The sequence below is a fragment of the Chiloscyllium punctatum genome, chromosome 3 (genome assembly GCF_047496795.1).
Source record: "Chiloscyllium punctatum isolate Juve2018m chromosome 3, sChiPun1.3, whole genome shotgun sequence".
NCBI classification, from domain to species: domain Eukaryota; kingdom Metazoa; phylum Chordata; class Chondrichthyes; order Orectolobiformes; family Hemiscylliidae; genus Chiloscyllium; species Chiloscyllium punctatum.
This window is the reverse complement of record NC_092741.1, coordinates 29,316,991-29,335,658: the sequence shown is the minus strand read 5'-3', so window position 1 is coordinate 29,335,658 and position 18,668 is coordinate 29,316,991. Positions and strand designations below refer to the sequence as shown.

Here is an 18,668-nt window from a genome sequence, read left to right as displayed (position 1 = left end):
ACGATGCTCAGGAGCTCATGCACTATTAGCTCACTGACCCCTCTTCTCAACTCTGGGAACTTATAAATGTGATACATTTTCTGCAAAGGATTATAAGAGACAAGGGTGCAACCACAAAGGGTGATTTTTGTCAGAAAACTTCAGAGGTATCTCAGTCACACTCATCATATACTGTTTATTGCCTTTAATCCATTCAACTCTTTGACAAAATGAAAGCACTGTTCATTCAACATACTTAATCTTCACATATTCCAAACCGCATTCTCATAGCAGTAATACAAAAATAAGTCATTCACATCTCAGTCAGTGGAGCTGAATGCAGCTCATCTGGACTTGTTAATGTCTCTTAATGCTTCTGTCTGTGCAGGAGAAGAGCATCCACAGTCAGTACAAAAGCGTAAAAAGGGTTGGGAGAAATGCCAGGTATATGACCCCCTTCAAGGAGCAGGCAATGGAACTGGCAGGAGGGCAAGGAGGCTGCGCTTGTGCAGAAGGGTGATTAGAACATCTATCTGGTGAAAAAGCCTTCATTCTGCCACTCCCAACCCAACATGAAGCAGCAACGTCTTAAAATAACTTGGGGTTATGGATGGTACCTCCTGACACTAAGAAATCTTAATATTTTCCCATGTAGCCTCCAGTTTCCAATCCCATACCTGAAAACAAAAAAAGAAGAGAACTGTTCCCCTGGTCCATTTCTATCAACTTGAACTCCACCTCTAAGGATGAAGAGTTGCCAACTTCAAATGAAGAAGGCGTGTGGTATGCTTTCCTTTACTGGTCAGAGCATTGAGTATAGGAGTTGAGAGGTCATGTTGCGGCTGTACAGGACATTGGTCACTTTTGGAGTATTGCATGCAATTCTGGTCTCCTTCCTATCATAAGGATGTTGTTAACCTTGAAAGAGTTCAGACAAGATATACAAGCATGGTGCCAGGGTTGGAGGATTTGAGCAACTTTTTCACACAGAGGATGGTGCGTGTATGAAATGAGCTGCCAGAGGAAGTGGTGGAGACTGGTACAATTATAACGTTTAAAAGGCATCTAGATGGGTATCTAAATATGAAGGGTTTGGTGGAATATGGGTCAAGTACTGGCAAATGGGACACGTTTAATTTGGGATATCTGGTCAGCATGGACAAGTTGGACTAAAGGGTCTGTTTCTGTGCTGTACATCTCTATGACTCTCTGACTCTAGAAGATATTCCTCCCCACCCTTCATCAACACAGAGACATTTACTTTTGTGGGCAGTCTGTGTAGAGAAAGGGTTAGTGTCAAATTCTGATGCCACTGCACTAAAAAGGGCCCAAAGTTTGTGCAGGAGCTTATAGCCAAGGGCTTTGACTCTCAGAGGACCACTGGACAGCAGACCCCTACCAACCTCAGTTCAGATGATAAATCTTTGGACTCTGATATTAATGAGGTGATGAAGATGTTTAGACAAGGAGGACAATGTCAGCAGAGCTGTAGATTGAAGCAAAGTGCCATGGAGTCTGCCTGGGTTTATCTACTGTTGTGGCTTCAGCTGGAGGCATATGGATGCTGCATGGTAGTTACTTTGGAGAGCTATCTCCAGCAGTGCAGTTAGTGTCTGCTGGTTGTGCATGTTTTTTTTCTCCATCACTCACAAGACATGGATATATTCATTCACTGGCTAAGGGAGGGCCTGAGTATTTTGGCTCTTGTCCAAGTGCCCATCCTCTGAAGGGGTGAGGGAGGTGCCAATATACATGGATAGAGAGGAGAAGCAACAGCCAGCCAACCAGAGTTTGTCATCTCTAAACGAAGAACCAAGCACTGTTTACAAACGTAGCACTGTGTATTATATTACAATGGTCTCTTTCTATTTGTTAAGGTTTCTGATTGGTTCTCTTTCTCTTATAACCAATCTTAACTGGTTTTGATCACTGTAGGCATCACTTACATATCATGTGGAATTGTACACAGAACACTAAGTCTGCTAGTCTCTGCTGCCCTCTTGAAGAAGGGCAAAGTCAAACCCTAATCTAGATTGGTGAGTTGGAGAGTCACACAGCATTGTATAGGGTCTCTGCTTCTCTACAATAAACAAATGTACCTTGTTCACTGATGTTGGAGGAAGGTATTGTCACTGCTCACTGGGATAGTGCGAGAAATCAAGTCCTATTGTTCCCAGAATTGTCACAAAAATTAAAGATTGTATCCATGTTCTTAACATTTCCCAATTTACCTCTCCTTTTCGACCCAGATTAACAGAATGGATTAGATTTCTGTGCTTACCAAAAATTACTAATTTTGCAAGTGAATAAGTTCTAGTTACAGGTAGACAGCTATGAATTGTCGACAAGTAACTCTCTTCATTAAAACTCTATTCCTATTATAATACCCCTCCTTGCCCCCACATGCAAGCATACAGACAGACTCAGGCAAAAACATGGTATTATGGGTGGAAGGAATGTCTGGGAAAGCAGTTCAATGGCTCTGTTAACAGGATTCACTGAGGTGAATCTTTTGCTTGTAAGGACTTGCTGTTCATCAATCTCTCTCTCTCTCTCTCTCCGTTCAGGTGTTTTCCATTTATTTGCAGGAGGCACAGAGCAACTGGTTCACAAATTATAAAGTTGCTGACTTATTGTTTAAAAGTCATAGCTGAGTGCAACTGCTGAAGGAAAATAAATTAGCTTCCTTCAGGCTTTAGGTTTTTTTAATGCAGAGAAAAGGACAGCATCCCCTCTTCTAGAGGATTTTGATTCCTAGCCAAAAACTTTTCAGTTACAGAGAAGCAAATCACATAGTTGCTGGCAGGCAGAAAGCCTTGGTCATCAAAAAACTGGTCACAACACCACAGACCAATCAGCATCTTGTTACCAGCCAATTCTTAACTTTATACTAAAGGGATCAAATTGTGTTAGGGAAAAGCAGGAACAGCTATTGCCTTGGATGATCATTTACAATCATAATAAATGGCAGAGTAGGCTGGAAGGGCTGTATAGCCTATTCCTGCTCCTAGTTACTATGTTTCTATACATACCCCTGGTACTCGTTCGTCTGTAACTAAACATCTCTCACTGATTGAACAAACAACAGCATATACTCTTATAATAAGCATGGATAACTTGATTGTAAAAGGTATTAAAAAGGTTAAAAGTATTGATCCGATCTCTCCTTATGTAATAAACCTGCCGACCCAGGAATCAGTCTGGTGAGCCTCTGCTATACTGTATGGCAAATGTGTTTTTCTCAGTAAGTAGGCCAAAACTGTACACACTACTCCAAGTGTGAGGCTATCACGGCCCTGTACTGCTGTAGTAAGACCTCCTTGCTCCTGCACTTGTACCCTCTTGCAGTTAAGGTCAACAGACCATTTTGAGACAATCTCAGAGAATGCTGGAGAAACTCAGTATCTGTGGAGAGAAATAGTTTACCATTTCAGAACTGCATCGCAGTATTATTCAGATGGTCTCAATTCTGTAATTCCAAATATAACCTGCCCTGTCTCTTTATTGCGTCTTAAGTAAATCATTAATCTCGTCTCACTATCACTATACTAACCCAAGATAAATAATGACATTGAAGTGTCTGGAATGAGATCAGCCAGCTGGACCTAATCGAATTGGGGCTGTTAATCTGGTCCAATCATGGAACCCTGACTGACAGATAAAAAGCGGAGTGTCTGAGATTCTGGAAATCTGAGAGCTGACTCTAAGGAGGCAGTAGTAGAGTCACTGACCTCTCCTGTGTAAATAAGGAGTGACTTGGGAACAGGATGCCAGCCTCTGTGGAGTTTTCAGTGGCAATGAGAGTAAAGCACGCTCCTGAAGAAATCCATTTACAACTGTCATCTTTGAGTTGGGTTAAGCATTTCTTACATCGTGCCTTTGTTTGGGAAGCTTGACCTCATTTGACCTTGCTGTCGAAGACTGGTCCCAGTAAGTGGAAAGAATACATTACTTTTGTCCAGGTAAACAACATTGTGTCAGAAGAAAAATAATGAGTAATTTTCTTGACAGCTGTGGATCCACAGATTTTTCTGTTATGAGGAGTTTAACTTCCCTGAGGTACCAGATATTAAAACCTTTCAATAATTGCAGGATATAGTTAAGGAATATCATGGCCGTAAGCCTCCTCTAATTCTGAGACCCTATTGTTTTTACTCAGCATTTTGAGAACCAAGTGAATCCATAGCAGGATTTTGACTAGGGTCAGATGACAGGCAGACTATGAATTTGGTTTAATCCTTAACCAGATACTTAGGAACCGTTGGTTTGTGGGATTAATGATGTAAGTATACAAAAGCACCAACTAGCTGAAGCCCAACTGGACTTCAAACAGTCAGTACAATTGGTTTTATCATTGAAAAACGCAACAAGTGGAGCACAGGAGTTGCGGGGTGTTCTAATGGAAGTGGATACTCTTGCCAGTCTTACTGAGCTTGGAGAACATCACTTGAGTAGAGGCAATCGCCCAGCCTCACTCAGGATATATTCTGAACAGAGGGACTCTCTGGCGGCCCACAGCAAAACCCCACAACAAAGCCAAGCCTCGGCCAAACAGTTAAAGTTTTCTTCAGATTCCTGGGTGGCAGACCATTGTAGTTGCCATTGAGACAGCAAGAGTCTGCCTAGACCTAAATTGAGTAAGAGAACTTATAGACTTGGTATCCAGGAGAGTGCACACCCTGGAAAGTCCACCTATATCTGGTTTGGAACAGTTAAATTGCTTGGCAACATCTACATCAGAACTAATCAAAATAAACATCTAGTCATCCAGTTCTACTGGAGGTCAACACCGGTGTGGCTGTATCACTGATCACAAAACACATTTTTGGGTTGTAAGTTTGCTCGCTGAGCTAGTAGATTTGTTCTCAGATGCTTCATCACCATGCTAGGTAACATCATCAGTGAGCCTCCAATGAAGCTCTGATGTTCTGTCCTGCTTGCTACGTGTGTATGTCTTGGTCTGTTGTGGTGAATGAGATCTGTTGTGGTGAGTGAGATCACTTATAATTCTTTTCTGAGAAGTTGGTAAATGGGGTCCAAATCGGTATGTTTGTTAATGGAGTCCTGGTTTGAATGCAAGGCCTCTACGATTTTCCATGTGTGTCTTTATTTAGCCTATCCCAGGATGGATGTATTGTCCTCAGTCAAACTGGTGTCCCTCTTCATCTGTGTGTATGGATGCTAGTGATAGTTAGTCACATGTTTTGGTGGCTCGTTGGTGCTCATGTATCCTGGTCACTAGTTTCCTGCCTGTCTGTCCAGTATAGTGTTTGTTGCAGTTTCTTGCAGAGTATTTTGCATGGGATGTTCGTACTGCTGGTTTTTGGTACGGGGGTCCTTTAAATTCATCAGGAGCTGTTTTAGTGTGGTGGTAGGTCTGTGGGCTACCATGATGCCTCAGGGCTGGTCTGGTCATCATCTCCGAGATGTCTTTAATGTATGGCTGGGTGGTTAGAGATTCTGGGCATGTGGTGTCTTCTTGTTTAGGTCTGTTGTTTAGGAATTGGCGGACTGCTCTTATCAGGTACCCATTGTTCCTGAATACGTTGAAACGGTGTTTGTCCTTGGCTCCTCGTAGTTCCTGGGTGCTGCAGTGTGTTGGGTCTTGTTTCAATAATGTCCTAATGCAGTTCGACTTGTGGGTATTGGGATGATTGCTCCTGTATTTGAGGATCTGGTCAGTGTGTGTGGCTTTCCTGTAAACACTGGTCTCCAGCTCTCTATTGGCTTTTTGTTTTACGATGATGTCTAAGAAGGGGAGCCTGTTGATGTTCTCTTCCTCTTTAGTGAACTTTATACTGGTAAGAATGGTGTTTATGTGTTTTTGGGTTTCTTCTAATTTGTTGCATTTCATGATGACAAAGGTGTCATCCACATAGTGGACCCAAAGCTTGGGCTGGATCATGGGAAGGGCTGTTCATTCTAACCTCTGCATAACTGCTTCTGCTAAGAGTTCTGACATTGGTGACCCATAGGCATCACGTTGATTTGTTTGTAGATCTTGTCATTTAAGGTAAAGTGGATTGTAAGGCATAGGTCTACTAGTTTGAGGATGCTGTCCTTGCTGATGGAGTTGGTGCAGTCAGGTGTTTGTATTCTTGGTTCATCTAGCAGTAAGGCCAGTGTTTCTTTGGCTAGGGTAATGTTTATTGATGTGAATAGGGCTGTCACATTAAAGGAAACCATGACCTCACCATTCTCTACCTTGGTGTCTTTGATGATGTTAAGAAATTCCTGGATGGAATGGATAGAGTGGCTTGACTCTTCTACTAGGTGTTTCAGTTTATGTTGCAGTTCCTTTGCTAGTCTGTATGTCGGTGTACCGGAAAGTGAGACTATGGGTCTGAGGGGGGCTCTTGTTTATGTACCTTTGGTAATCCGCAGAAATGGGGTGTGTTGGATTCTTCAGGTTTCACTCTTTGTAGGTCTGTCTTGTTAATTTCACCTAACTTGTGGAGTTTCCTCAGGGATGCAGTCAGACAATTTTCTAACTGTGGGGTGGGTCCATCGCCAACTGTTGGTAGGTGTAAGTATGTGCGAGTAGTGTGTTTGCTTTAACAATGTATTGTGTTCTGTCCAGGATGACAATGATGTGATATTTCTGTCTTTTCTGAGTCCTTCCAGGTCTTTCCAGTGTGTTGAGGGTGTTCCCTTCTTTCTTTCTGCTTAGTGTCGGTGCTACTGTCTGTTTGATGGCCTGCATTTCTTCCGTAAATCTGTTATCTTTCATGGTGGATTCCAGTGCTGCTAGGAGGTCCTTTTTGTCTGCGTCACTGTGGTTGAAAGTTATCCCTCGTACTAGGATAGTTTTTTTCTGTGTCTGTGAGAGGTTGGTCCGACGGGTGCTTTATCCAAGTCTCTGAATTGTCCATGTTATTGCTGTGCGTGAGCTTGGCCAGTTTTTCTTGTAGGGCTAGTCTTTTCTTTGTCTTGGTCCGCTGTTGTTTAGTGTTGATGGTTTGTTCAAGCGTACTTGTGCATTTGAGTGTCATATACAAGGACTGCAACAAACATTACATTGAACAGATGAGCAGGAAACTAGCCACCAGGTTACATGAGCACCAAGTAGCCACCAAAACACATGGCCAACTATCACTAGTACCCACACACACAGACAAAGAGGGATGCCAGTTTGAACGGGACAATACACCCATCCTGGGACAGGCTAAATAAAAACACGCACGGGAATTCAAACCGGCACTCCATTAACAAACATATTGATTTGGAATCCATTTAACAACTTCTCAGAAAAAGAACCGCAAGTAATATAACCCACCACAACAGACCAAGACACATAAATAACAAGCTGGACAGAACATTGGAGCTTCATCGGAGGCTCACTGATAATGTTACTTAGCATGGTGACGAAGCATCTGAGAACAAATCTACCAGCTCACCGAGCAAACTTAGAACTTGACCCACAACCTGAGGTATAAATCTTCTCCAAAATCGCAGACAAACTTTTAATAAACTTTGCTCGAGGCTCCAGCCCTTTTGTTTGTGCAAGACTTTGGCTAGACTGAGAACCTATACAAGCAAACAGATTCTAGTCTGTTACTAAAAACAGCCCATTTAGTTACCACTGATTGTGGTAAAAGGCTCAGGCCTAAGCTTGATAGCATGAAATTGGTTCTGACAGATTCACCTAGATTGCCTCAACACTTGTCAATGAGAGAATGACTGCCTGGGTGAACACCTATTTAAATACCCGCATGTCTTCCAGGAAGGTCTAGGGGCTATCAGAGTAGCCAAGGCTACTGTGCATATTGACCAGGAAGCAATTGCACAATTCTGCAAGATCCACCCAATGCCACCTGCCTTCTGGGCAGAAATAGCGGCAGAAATCAGAATGCTGGGAAGTGAAGGAATCGCCAAATCAGTTCCAATTTGCAAAATGGGCAGCATAGGTCATACTGAATTTGAGGTCTGATGGGTCAGTTCGCCTTTGTGGGGATTTTAATCAAATGGTAAACCATGTTTTGTAGTTGGATAAATTCACAATCACTTGGAGAGAGGATTTATACACAAAACTGGCAGGAGGACAATCCTTCACAAAACTGTACATGAGCCATACTTACTTGCAATTGCATTTAAATAAGGATTCCCAAAAGTATGCTCCGTTAATATTCATAAAAGGTTGTACAATATATGAGATTGCCATTTGGGGTATCATCAGCCTGTTGAATTTTTCAGTAGTGGATTCTAATACTAAGTGTTTATAATTACAAATTAGAATACTGTCCAGGAGAGAAAGTGAAAACAGCGGATGCTGGAGAGCCAGAGTTGAAAAGTGTGGCACTGGAAAAGCAAAGGAGGTCAGGCAACATCTGAGGAGCAGGAGAGTCGGGCATAAGCCCTTAATAAGGAATGTGGTGGGGGGTTAGGGTGCTGAGTGATAAATAGGAAGGTGGGGATGGGGCTGGACGGGTGGAGCTAGGTAGGTGATAGGTCCCCCGACCTTAAATTCATCTGGACCATCTCTGACACCTCCCTCTCCTTGCTGGATCTCTCCATCTCCATCAATGACGACTGACTTCACACTGACATTTTTTACAAATCCACCGACTCCCACAGCTACCTGGATTACACCTCTTCCCACCCTACCTCGTGCAAAAATGCTATCCCATATTCCTAATTCCTCCGCCTCCACCACAGAACACACCAGATGGCCTCCTTCTTTAAAGACCGCAATTTCCCTTCTCATGTGGTTGAAGATGTCCTCCAACGCATCTCATCCACATCTCGCACCTCTGCCCTCAAACCCCACCCCTCCAACCGTAACAAGGACAGAACCCCGTTGGGTCCTTACTTTCCACCCTACCAACCTTCGCATTAACCGCATCATCGGCCGATATTTCCCCCACCTCTAAACGGACCCCACCACCAGAGATATATTTCCGTTCCTACGCCTTTCTGCTGTCCACAAAGACCATTTCCTCCATGACTACTTGGTCGGGTCCACGCCCTCCCAACAACCCACCCTCCCTTCATGGCACCTTCCCCTGCCACCACAGGAATTGCAAAACCTGCATCCACACCTCCTCCCTCACCTCCATCCAAGGGCCCAAAGGAGCCTTCCACATCCATCAAAGTTTCACCTGCACATTCACCAATGTCATTTATTGTATCCGTTGCTCCCGATGTGATCTCCACTACATTGGGGAGACTGGATGCCTTCTCACAGAGCGCTTTAGGGAACATCTCCGGGACACCCGCAGCAATCAACCTCACTGCCCTGTGGCCCAACATTTCAACTCCCCCTCCCACTCTGCCGAGGACATGCAGGTCCTTGGCCTCCTCCACAATCGCTCTCTCAACACCAGATGCCTGGAGGAAGAACGCCTCATCTTCTGCCTCGGAACACTTCAACCCCAGGGCATCAATGTGGACTTCACCAGTTTCCTCATTTCCCCTCCCCCCACCTTACTCCAGTTTCAACCTTCCAGCTCAGCACCATCCTCATAACCTGTCCTACCTGCCAATTTCCTTCCCATCTATCTGATCTACCCTCCTCTCTGACCTATCACTTCATCCCCACCTCCATCCACCTATTGTACTCTTGGCTACCTTCTTCCAGCCCCGCCACCCTCTTATTTATGTCTCCACCCCAGAGGCTCCCTGCCTTCATTCCTGATGAAGTGCTTTTGCCCGAAACATCGATTTTCCTGCTCCTCAGATGCTACCTGACCTGCTGTGCTTTTCCAGTACCACTCTAATCTAGACTCTGATTCCAGCATCTGCAATCCTCACTTTTTCCTCATTGATTTTAACCTTACTGCAAATCCTCTTGCAAGGATGTAGGTGGGGGTGATTTTGATAGGTCAGGTGGGTAGAGTAGATAGTTTGTAAGGAAGATGGACAGGCGGGCAGGTCAAGAGCATGGTGCTGAGTTGGACGGTCGGATCTGAGATGAGTTGGGGGGAGGGGAGATGTGCAAACTAGTGAAGTCGACATTGATGCCATGTGGTTGAAGGGTCCCAAGGTCGAAGATGAGGTGTTCTTCCTCCTTGGATTTGGTGGTGCAGGAGGCTCAGGACTGGCAAGTCCTTGGTGGAGTGGGAGTGTCACAGTTGACAATATCAGGCTTGGGAGGCATGAAGATCCATTCCTATCAAAACTGAAACAACTGGTGGTGTTTGGGCATACCAAACAGCCATCACAACTAGACATGAAACCTTTTTGGACCTAGAGAGAACAGATCACAGTAGAGGACAGCACATTTTTGTCGGAAGCAAGAGTGATTGAGACATTGTCTGGTGACCCTGGATGAAGACAGCTGCATTGGTGGGGCAGTGGCCAGAGCGCCAACAAGGACACAAATTATTGCCAGTAACTCCCCCACATTCATTGGAATGATTGGGTAAACCTTGAATTTGGTTGCATGTCGACTGTACACGCCCTGTCATTGGCTCAACGTTCTTAGTCATTGTAGACTCCCAATCAGTGTCTTTGGATGTAACTAGAGTCCATTTGTCAAACATGAGAATTTTTAATGCATCATTTGCCAGCAGAGAATTTCAGTATTTCCTAAAGTCGAATAGGATATGACATAAAAGGACAGCTCCCTACTATCTATCATCCAATGGTCTAGCAGAAGGAGCAGACCTAACTTTGAAGGCAGACTTGGACAAACAGCCTACAGCCTCACTAGATTCAAAAATGTCCTGGTTCCTATTGATTATAGGATCACCCCTCATGTAACTACAGGGATTGCACCAGCAGAGTTGCTAATGGGGAGAAGTCTCCGGATCTGGGCGGGGAGGGTGAAGGCATCAGGCATGCCAATGCGGACACAAGACTCCCCCGAGCAAGAAAGAGTTTGATACAGGGTACAAAGTTTGGTGTAAGAACCACAGAAAAGACCCTACATGGGTAAAAGGCATGGTTGACACAATTTCAGGACCAGTGATGTATGAAGTTCAGGAAGGTGTAACAGTCCTGAAGATGCATACGGACCCTATGAAAGCCGTGAATTCACAGACAGTGCGGGAGCAAAACATGACCTGCCCCTCAGAACAGTCAGAAAGGCTGCCAAAACCCGTGGGTTTACCCTGTCCGTCAAGCATTGACAAGTCCCCTGAATCAGAGATGGACATGACAAATGTAGTTGCCTCAACACCTTTGCCACCAGAGGAAGAGAGTGACCTTTTAACAAGGTGCTCCTGGCACAAGAGGTGAGCTGCTGTGTGTTACAGGAGCCGTATCGGATGCCGAGTCAGAGGTGATCAGTTAGCTGGCATAGTAAGTTATTATAAAGCGAGGTGGTGGTGTCATGGTCATATCACTGAACTATTAATCCAGAGGTTCAGGCTAATTTTCTGGTATTGCGATTTCAAATTCCACCATAGGTATTGGAATGGAGGGGGTGCAGAGGAGATTCACTAGGATGTTGCCTGGAATGAAAAGTCTAAGTTATGAAGAAAGACTCAATAGGCCATGGCTTATTTTTCTTGGAACACAGGAGACTGAGGCAGGATCTGATTGGAGTGTACAGATTCATATCTTGATACACAGATTCCAATCTGTAACTGGAAGATAATAATTTCAAGATGGTGGTAGAGGAGAAGGCAACATTCAGGGTCCTAAGCCTGGGGCTTACCTCTCCTTTTTCCATCTGCTTATGTTTTACTTTAATTTTCTCTTCCTTTTTACCTGCAACCCATTCTAAAAGAGGAAAGACTTAACAACCATCTAGGTTTGTTCAATATATCATTTCAGTTGCATGACGCTGTAATCTTTTGCTATAAATTCTGTGTCTTATGGTCCTGCTCCACAACCACTTGATGAAGGAACAGCGCTCCGAAAGCTAGTGCTTCCAAATTAACCTGTTGGACTGTAACCTGGTGGTGTGTGATTTTTAACTTTGTCCTCCCCAGTCCAACACGGGCTCCTCCTCCACATCAGTCTTACCTTTCATCAGTGAGATGGACCCAGCAGCAAGAGATGGCACCTTTTAAAGAGTGGTGACTCCAATGTTGGTGGGTCTGGAAAAGCAGCTGGGCAGTGGCAGCGTGAAGTCTTGATCTGGAGCAGTAGATAAAGAACAATGATGGACACTCTTACAGTTATATGCATTTTCTTTTATTTTTGTGTTCTTTTTAGTTATTCAAAATGGTGCCAGACCCTAGTGATAGTTGAAGCCTTTCACTGTATCTTCCCTTAGATACAAGTCACAATGAATCAATTAATTCAATTAATCAATCAAAATTATCAGAGGCATAGATGGAGTATATCATGAGACTCTTTTCCCGATATCAGATGTGTCTAAGACCAGACAGCATAAGTTTAAGATAAGAAGCAAATAGTTTAGAGGAAATGCAAGAGAGAATGTTTTCATCCAGAAAGTGATAGACCAACAGAACATGCTGCCTGAAAGGCTGATGGAGGCAGATGCTCTCGTAACATTTAAGAAGCATTTGCATCATCACTGAAAATGCCGGGCATAGTATGCTGTAGACCAAGTGCAGGTAAATGGTATTAGTGTAGCTTGGTATTTGTTGGTTGACATTGATGTGGTGGGCCAACAGATCTGTATGGCTCATTGATGGTGTCATGAAATGGTGTCATGATTGCAAACTCACAGCAGTTTAGTTTGCTCTTACTTAACCTCAGAAATGGCCGAGCAAGCTACCAACTGGGGACCCAAATACTGACCTTGGTAATAGTGGAAGGTAATAACAGGTTGTTAACAAAACATGATGTTTCTTCAATTTCAGTGCTTTGCACACTGTCGCCAACAGCAGCTTCTCACCAGTCCACTCATGACTTTTCTGTAATATTGCTGTTTGATTTTTCTTATCCTCAGGTCTACTCTGTAATACTGCCATAAGTCCACCTCTATCCATCCTGCCCTCAGCCAAGCTTGCGTCTTTCATGGGATGTCAGTATTCGCTGTTTCTGTCAAATATCTGTCTCGGGGCCCTTCTCTTGCTCTCTCCTCCATATGCTGCTGCCTACCTGTCTCAGGTTCCTGCTTTCATCCACTCCTCTGGCTGCCTGACTTGGAATCTGTGCCCCCCTGCACTTCTCAACTTGAATAAATTATAATTGAACAGCTTTCATACTTGGTGACAATTGAAAAATGAAAGATTAACTGAAAAGGTTAAGGAAAGCTCACAAGGCCCACGATCCGCATCCCCCCACCCCACCCCCAAGACAGATTGAGGTGTGCAGTGGCATTTTTAGTAGCCCCAATATTTCTTCTTCACCAGATTATTTCAACTACTTATTATTGCCTGAAAATATTCGAAACGTTCTTGAAGAAGAATGACTCCAGCCTGAGACAATTTCCGACATGCACTTAGAATTCCTGGGACTAATATTTAATATTAGCTATGTGAGTCTGGCAAAACTTGCCAGGTTCATTTACAACTTTAATAACTCATCAGGCTTTTATGCACTTACCATGACATTGAAAATAAGAACCCAACCATACTGTGCTTTTAAATGAATGTGGTCAGATTATCATTACCGCAACTGTAACTGCATTACTAAGCCGAATTAAAGCTCATTAATCACTCCCATTAAAAATTGCTGTGGGAAATACAGTATTATTTCTGTCTCATGTGAAACATGTAGTACGGTTAAAAAATAATCTGTCCATGTCGTGTTTTGGGTAAATGGTCCCAAAATTCCTTCCCAGCTCAATCAGTTTGCTGTATAATTTCTGGAATTAAGGATTTTGTGGAGTTGAGCTTTGACGGGCCACATGACCTGTACTTATTCCTTCTAGATTTTGGATTAATCTTTCATTTTCCAAGCATTGTCAACTGCTCAAATATATCCCATTCCACTCTCCTCTCCTGTTTCCTGGTTGTGTTGTAGGGAGAAGAACCTGATTTCTGATCTTAGAATGGAAATGGTGACCAAAGGGTTAAGTCAGCCAATGTTGGCTTCCCACATCATACATTTTCAGTCTTTAGATTCAGTTGGGATCTGGTGTATTGGTAGAGCTAGCTATGTTGATGACTAAAGTTATACAGGCCTCCATATGATAAGTGTCACTTTTGGGGTATCAGGAACTTGACATACGGACTAAGGAGGATAATTTAGTAAAGTCTTCACTGCTTATGATGTTGCCTTTTCTACATTATCAAGATTAAGTGGAGACTGGCTTTGCAGAACTTCTGCATTCAGTTTGATAGCATCACCCTAAACTTCTAGTTGCCAACTTATTTCTCCTTAAAAATCGTAGGAACTGCAGTTGCTGTAAATCAGAAACAAAAACAGAATTTGCTGGAAAAGCTCAGCAGGTTTGGTAATGCCTGTGGAGAGAAATCAGAATTAGCGTTTTGGTTCCAGTGACCCTTCCTCAGAACTGATGGTATCCAGGAAAATGTCTGTTTTCATGCGAAAGTTGGGTAAGGGGAAGGGCTGAGGTTGGGATAGAGCCCAAAGAGAGAGAACAGCTGGACAGACAAAGGAGTGAATAATGATCTGGCTAGGAGGGTGAATAACTGTTAATGGGGACTGTAAGTTACTAACAGTGGGTCGTGTGTAATAACAGACAATGTGAAAACAAGGCCTGGTGTGTGAGGATTGGGGTAAGGATGGAAGAGAGCTCAAGCTCTTGAATAGTTGAAATCGTTATTGGGTCCAGAGAGCTGCAGGGTCCCCAAGCAGAAAATGAGATGCTGTTCTTCTAGCTTGTGCCAAGCTTCTCTGGAGAACTGCAGCAAGCCTGAGAGAGAGATGTTGGCCAGAGAACAAAGGTGCGTTGAAATGGCAGACAACTGCAAGTTCAGAGTCTGTTCTGCGGACAGAATGTAGGTGTTCTGCTTCATTTGGAAAGTGTGTTTGGGCCCTGAGATACTTCTCAGGGATGAAGTAAATGTTACACCTTCTGCAGTTGCAGCGAAAGTGGGGCTGTGTGGGGGATGTTGGGAGTGAAGGAAGCGTAGACCAGAGTGTCCTGGAGAGAACAGTCCCTGTGGAAGGCTGACAAGGAAGGGGAGGGGAATATGTGGCCTGTGGTAGTGTCTCGCTGGACTTGGCAGAAATGGCAGCTCATGTTCCTCTGGAGATGGATGCTGGTGAGATGGTAGGTAAGACAAGGGAAGCCCTGTCATTGTTGCAAGAGGGTGAGAGCCAAAGTGCGGGAGAGGGTCAGACCCAGCTGAGAGCCCTATCAGCAACATTGCTGGGGAATCTTCATTTGAGGAAGGAGGTGAACATTTCAAAGGCTCCCTTGTCAAAGTTGGCGTCATCAGAACTTTATGTCTCCACCTTGTTCTAACTCTAACCTTTCTGTTTCTAGCTTGCTGCAGTGTTCCATTGAAGCTTAGTGGAAGCTCAATGATCAGTATCTCACCCTTCGACTCTGAACATTCGTTTGGATTGGGTCAGAAGCCATAGGTTATAGTCCATCAGGTTTATTTGGAATCACAAGCATTTGGAGCCGTGCTCCTTCATTAAATAAAGTGAAGAAAAGCACACCAGTGCAGAATTTATAGGGCAGAGAGACCAAATGATCATACAAATGGTGCGAGTGGAGTGTCGATAGGATAAATAACAAGATTACTTACAGTGTGGAAACAGGCCCTTCGGCCCAACAAGTCCACACCGCCCCGCCGAAGCGTAACCCACCCATACCCCTACATCTACATCTACCCCTTACCTAACACTACGGGCAATTTAGCATGGCCAATTCACCTGACCTGCACATCTTTGGACTGTGGGAGGAAACCGGAGCACCCGGAGGAAACCCACGCAGACACGGGGAGAACGTGCAAACTCCACACAGTCAGTCGCCTGAGGCGGGAATTGAACCCGGGTCAATTGTGGGCGGCACGGTGGCACAGTGGTTAGCACTGCTGCCTCACAGCGCCAGAGACCCGGGTTCAATTCCCGCCTCCGGCGACTGACTGTGTGGAATTTGCACGTTCTCCCCGTGTCTGCGTGGGTTTCCTCCGGTTGCTCCGGTTTCCTCCCACAGTCCAAAAGATGTGCAGGTTAGGTGAATTGGCCATTGCTAAAAATTGCCCATAGTGTTAGGTAAGGGGTAGATGTAGGGGTAGGGGTATGGGTGGGTTACGCTTCGGCGGGGCGGTGTGGACTTGTTGGGCCGAAGGGCCTGTTTCCACACTGTAAGTAATCTAATCTAATCTAAACAAGTCTCTGCAGGTGATCAAAAGTGTCAGACGGCATGAGTAAAGTGTCAACAGCTGAACAGCAAGTGAAGGGATGACCTATGACCTGATTAATTGAGGCAGAGCGATAATTCCAAAAAGTAAATGTAGGATGGCACTGGAGACAAACTAAATGGCTGGAATGACACGATAGGTGTGAGAGTCGCATGCCATGGGACTAACCAAAGTAACAAGTAATCCAAAACTGAAGGGTAGAGCAATCATAACAAGTTATCAAAGTGACGGTGTCAAAACAGGACAGTAAGGAAGATTTTACAAATACAGAACAGTGGTGGGGTTACATGTAGCGCGACATGAACCCAAGATCATGGTTGAAGCTGTCTTCATCAGTATGGAACTTGGTAACAGTTTCTGCTTGGCGACTCTGCATTGTTGTGTATCTCGAAGGCCACTTTGCAGGACATTTACCCGAAAAGTCATGTTCATGTCGTGTTGGCGAACCAGGGCAAAGCCAGTTTGCACCAATTTGTGTTCTTTCATGCATTCTGTCCACATTGTGAATCCTAGCATTTTCTGCTTTTATTTCAGCTTTCAACATTACAGTATTTTGTTTTCTGACTGACAAAGATGTCGCCAGAGAAGCCTGGACTAGCCTTAAGAATGGTGGGGAAGAGGCTTTTTGTTGGCTACCCTTCATGTGAGGGAAATACTGTTGCTGCATCCAAATGATCACTAGCATTTTTCTTTGCCAGTGCTACTTAGCTACTCTCCCAATGACCTCAAAAGATCCGATAGAGCCACAACACTGGTGGTCCTGTCTCAAAGATGTAAGTGCCCAGGTGAAATCCTCAGACTTTCATCCTTTGTATGTGTGCTGACAGCCCCTTTTCGTGAACAAGCAACCACTTTTCAATAGGAAAAGTCTTTGTTGATTTTTCAGAATTGTACTGACTTTGGCCAGGTACTGATTGTTCTGGTTTAGGTTACTTCTCCAGATGGCTTTGGGGATTAAGGGGTTAGGTTTTTTTAATGTCCAAGCACTCCCATTGTTCGATGTTGGGGGAGAAAGCCTCTCTTTTAAAAAAACAATCATATTTTAACAGCTTGTCCACTGAGACCTGTTAGATTTCTGTTGGCTGAGTTAAGCACCGAAATTAGTTCATTTTGGAAACGTCAGCCAAGAGTTGAGCGTTTGTGAAGTGTATCTGGTTCCTACCACATGACAGTTCATCCGGAGACTAGAGAAAGCTTGTGATTTGTCTGATTACAGTTTAAATATATTGATACAACAATGACAATTTGCATTTGTATCACAGTTTTAATGACACACTCTCAAGCAGTTCACAGGATCATTATCAGCAGAATTTGCCATCAAGACACATACAGAGATTTCGGGATAAATGATCTTGAACTTTATTCAAGGATCATATTAAAAGAAGAGAGAAAGGTGGAAAGCTTCAGGGATAACATTCCGGAACTCTGGGGCTTCCTGTGGTTAAATGAAACAAAGAACTGTGAAAGCTGGAGATCTGAAACAAAAACAGAGAGAGCTGGAGAAACTCCGTGGGTATGGCAGTCTCTCTGGAGACAGAAACAAAGTTAACATTTGAGCCTGGTATGGCTGTTCTTCAGAACATTCTTCAAAGTCAAGCCTGACTCGAAATATTAACTCAGTTTCTCTCTCTACCAATGCTGTCAGACCTACTGAGTTTCTCTAGAATTTTCTGTGCTTGTCTCCGATTTCTAGTGTCTGCACTATTTTGCTTTTACTCAGTAGCACTAATGTCCAGTCCAGTTTTCTGACATCCACATCATGAATGACTTAAATATCCATTTGCTGCTGTTAGCAGGTAAATTGGCCCCAATGTTAAATTCAAGATAAATGTTCTGCCACCTGTTTGATTAAAGAAAGTGAAAATATAACATTTGAGAATGCTAGTGAAAAACAGAGTTGAAAAACATTAAAATTAATGTGGTTTATATCTGTGAGTGTGAATTTACTTATCATGGATATTACTGGATTAGTGGTGCTGGAAGAGCACAGCTGTTCAGGCAGCATCCAACGAGCAGCGAAATCGACGTTTCGGGCAAAAGCCCTTCATCAGGAATATTGCCTAGTTTGTTACCTTAGTTTCATTCTTTTTTTTCACTGTCTCCAATCTATTTTATTTCACCAGATTCACCGAAGCAAAGGCACTTGGAGAGAAAGTGAACCAGTCCAGGAATAAGATTAGTGAGTACCGATATTATATTCAAATGGTATAATATTCCAGAAATCCTCACTGATGCATGTAGAATCAGAAAAACAAAGGTGAAGGGATAATAATTGGCTAACCCCTGAAAACAAGTCGACAGATTGTGATTCATAACACAACCATCTCCATTCATTTCATTGAAGGCAACATGTCAAATTTGTGCTGCCTGCTGTTTCAGATATTTGCTGCATGTAGCTGGCATGCCCTGCGCTGTTTATTGACCGCATACATCAGCACAAGAACTGACAACATGAATTGTTTGTGTTACTTAAAAGAAGCTTGGAACTCTTAAAGTGAAGGTGCATTGTGGATGCGAGCTGTTCTGGGAGTCATTGCGCTCACATTT

The 18,668-nt window shown here is 43.8% G+C and overlaps 1 protein-coding gene across 2 annotated transcripts in view; it reads left to right on the top strand.

The window, feature by feature from the left end:
• Positions 1-18,668, top strand: part of kif6 (kinesin family member 6) — a 567,232-nt gene that overhangs the window by 393,285 nt on the left and 155,279 nt on the right. For both annotated transcript variants that reach the window (XM_072551042.1, XM_072551033.1), the window contains one exon: positions 18,245-18,300. In XM_072551042.1, the coding sequence (XP_072407143.1) occupies positions 18,245-18,300 (56 nt within the window). The remainder of the gene's footprint in view (positions 1-18,244; positions 18,301-18,668) is intronic.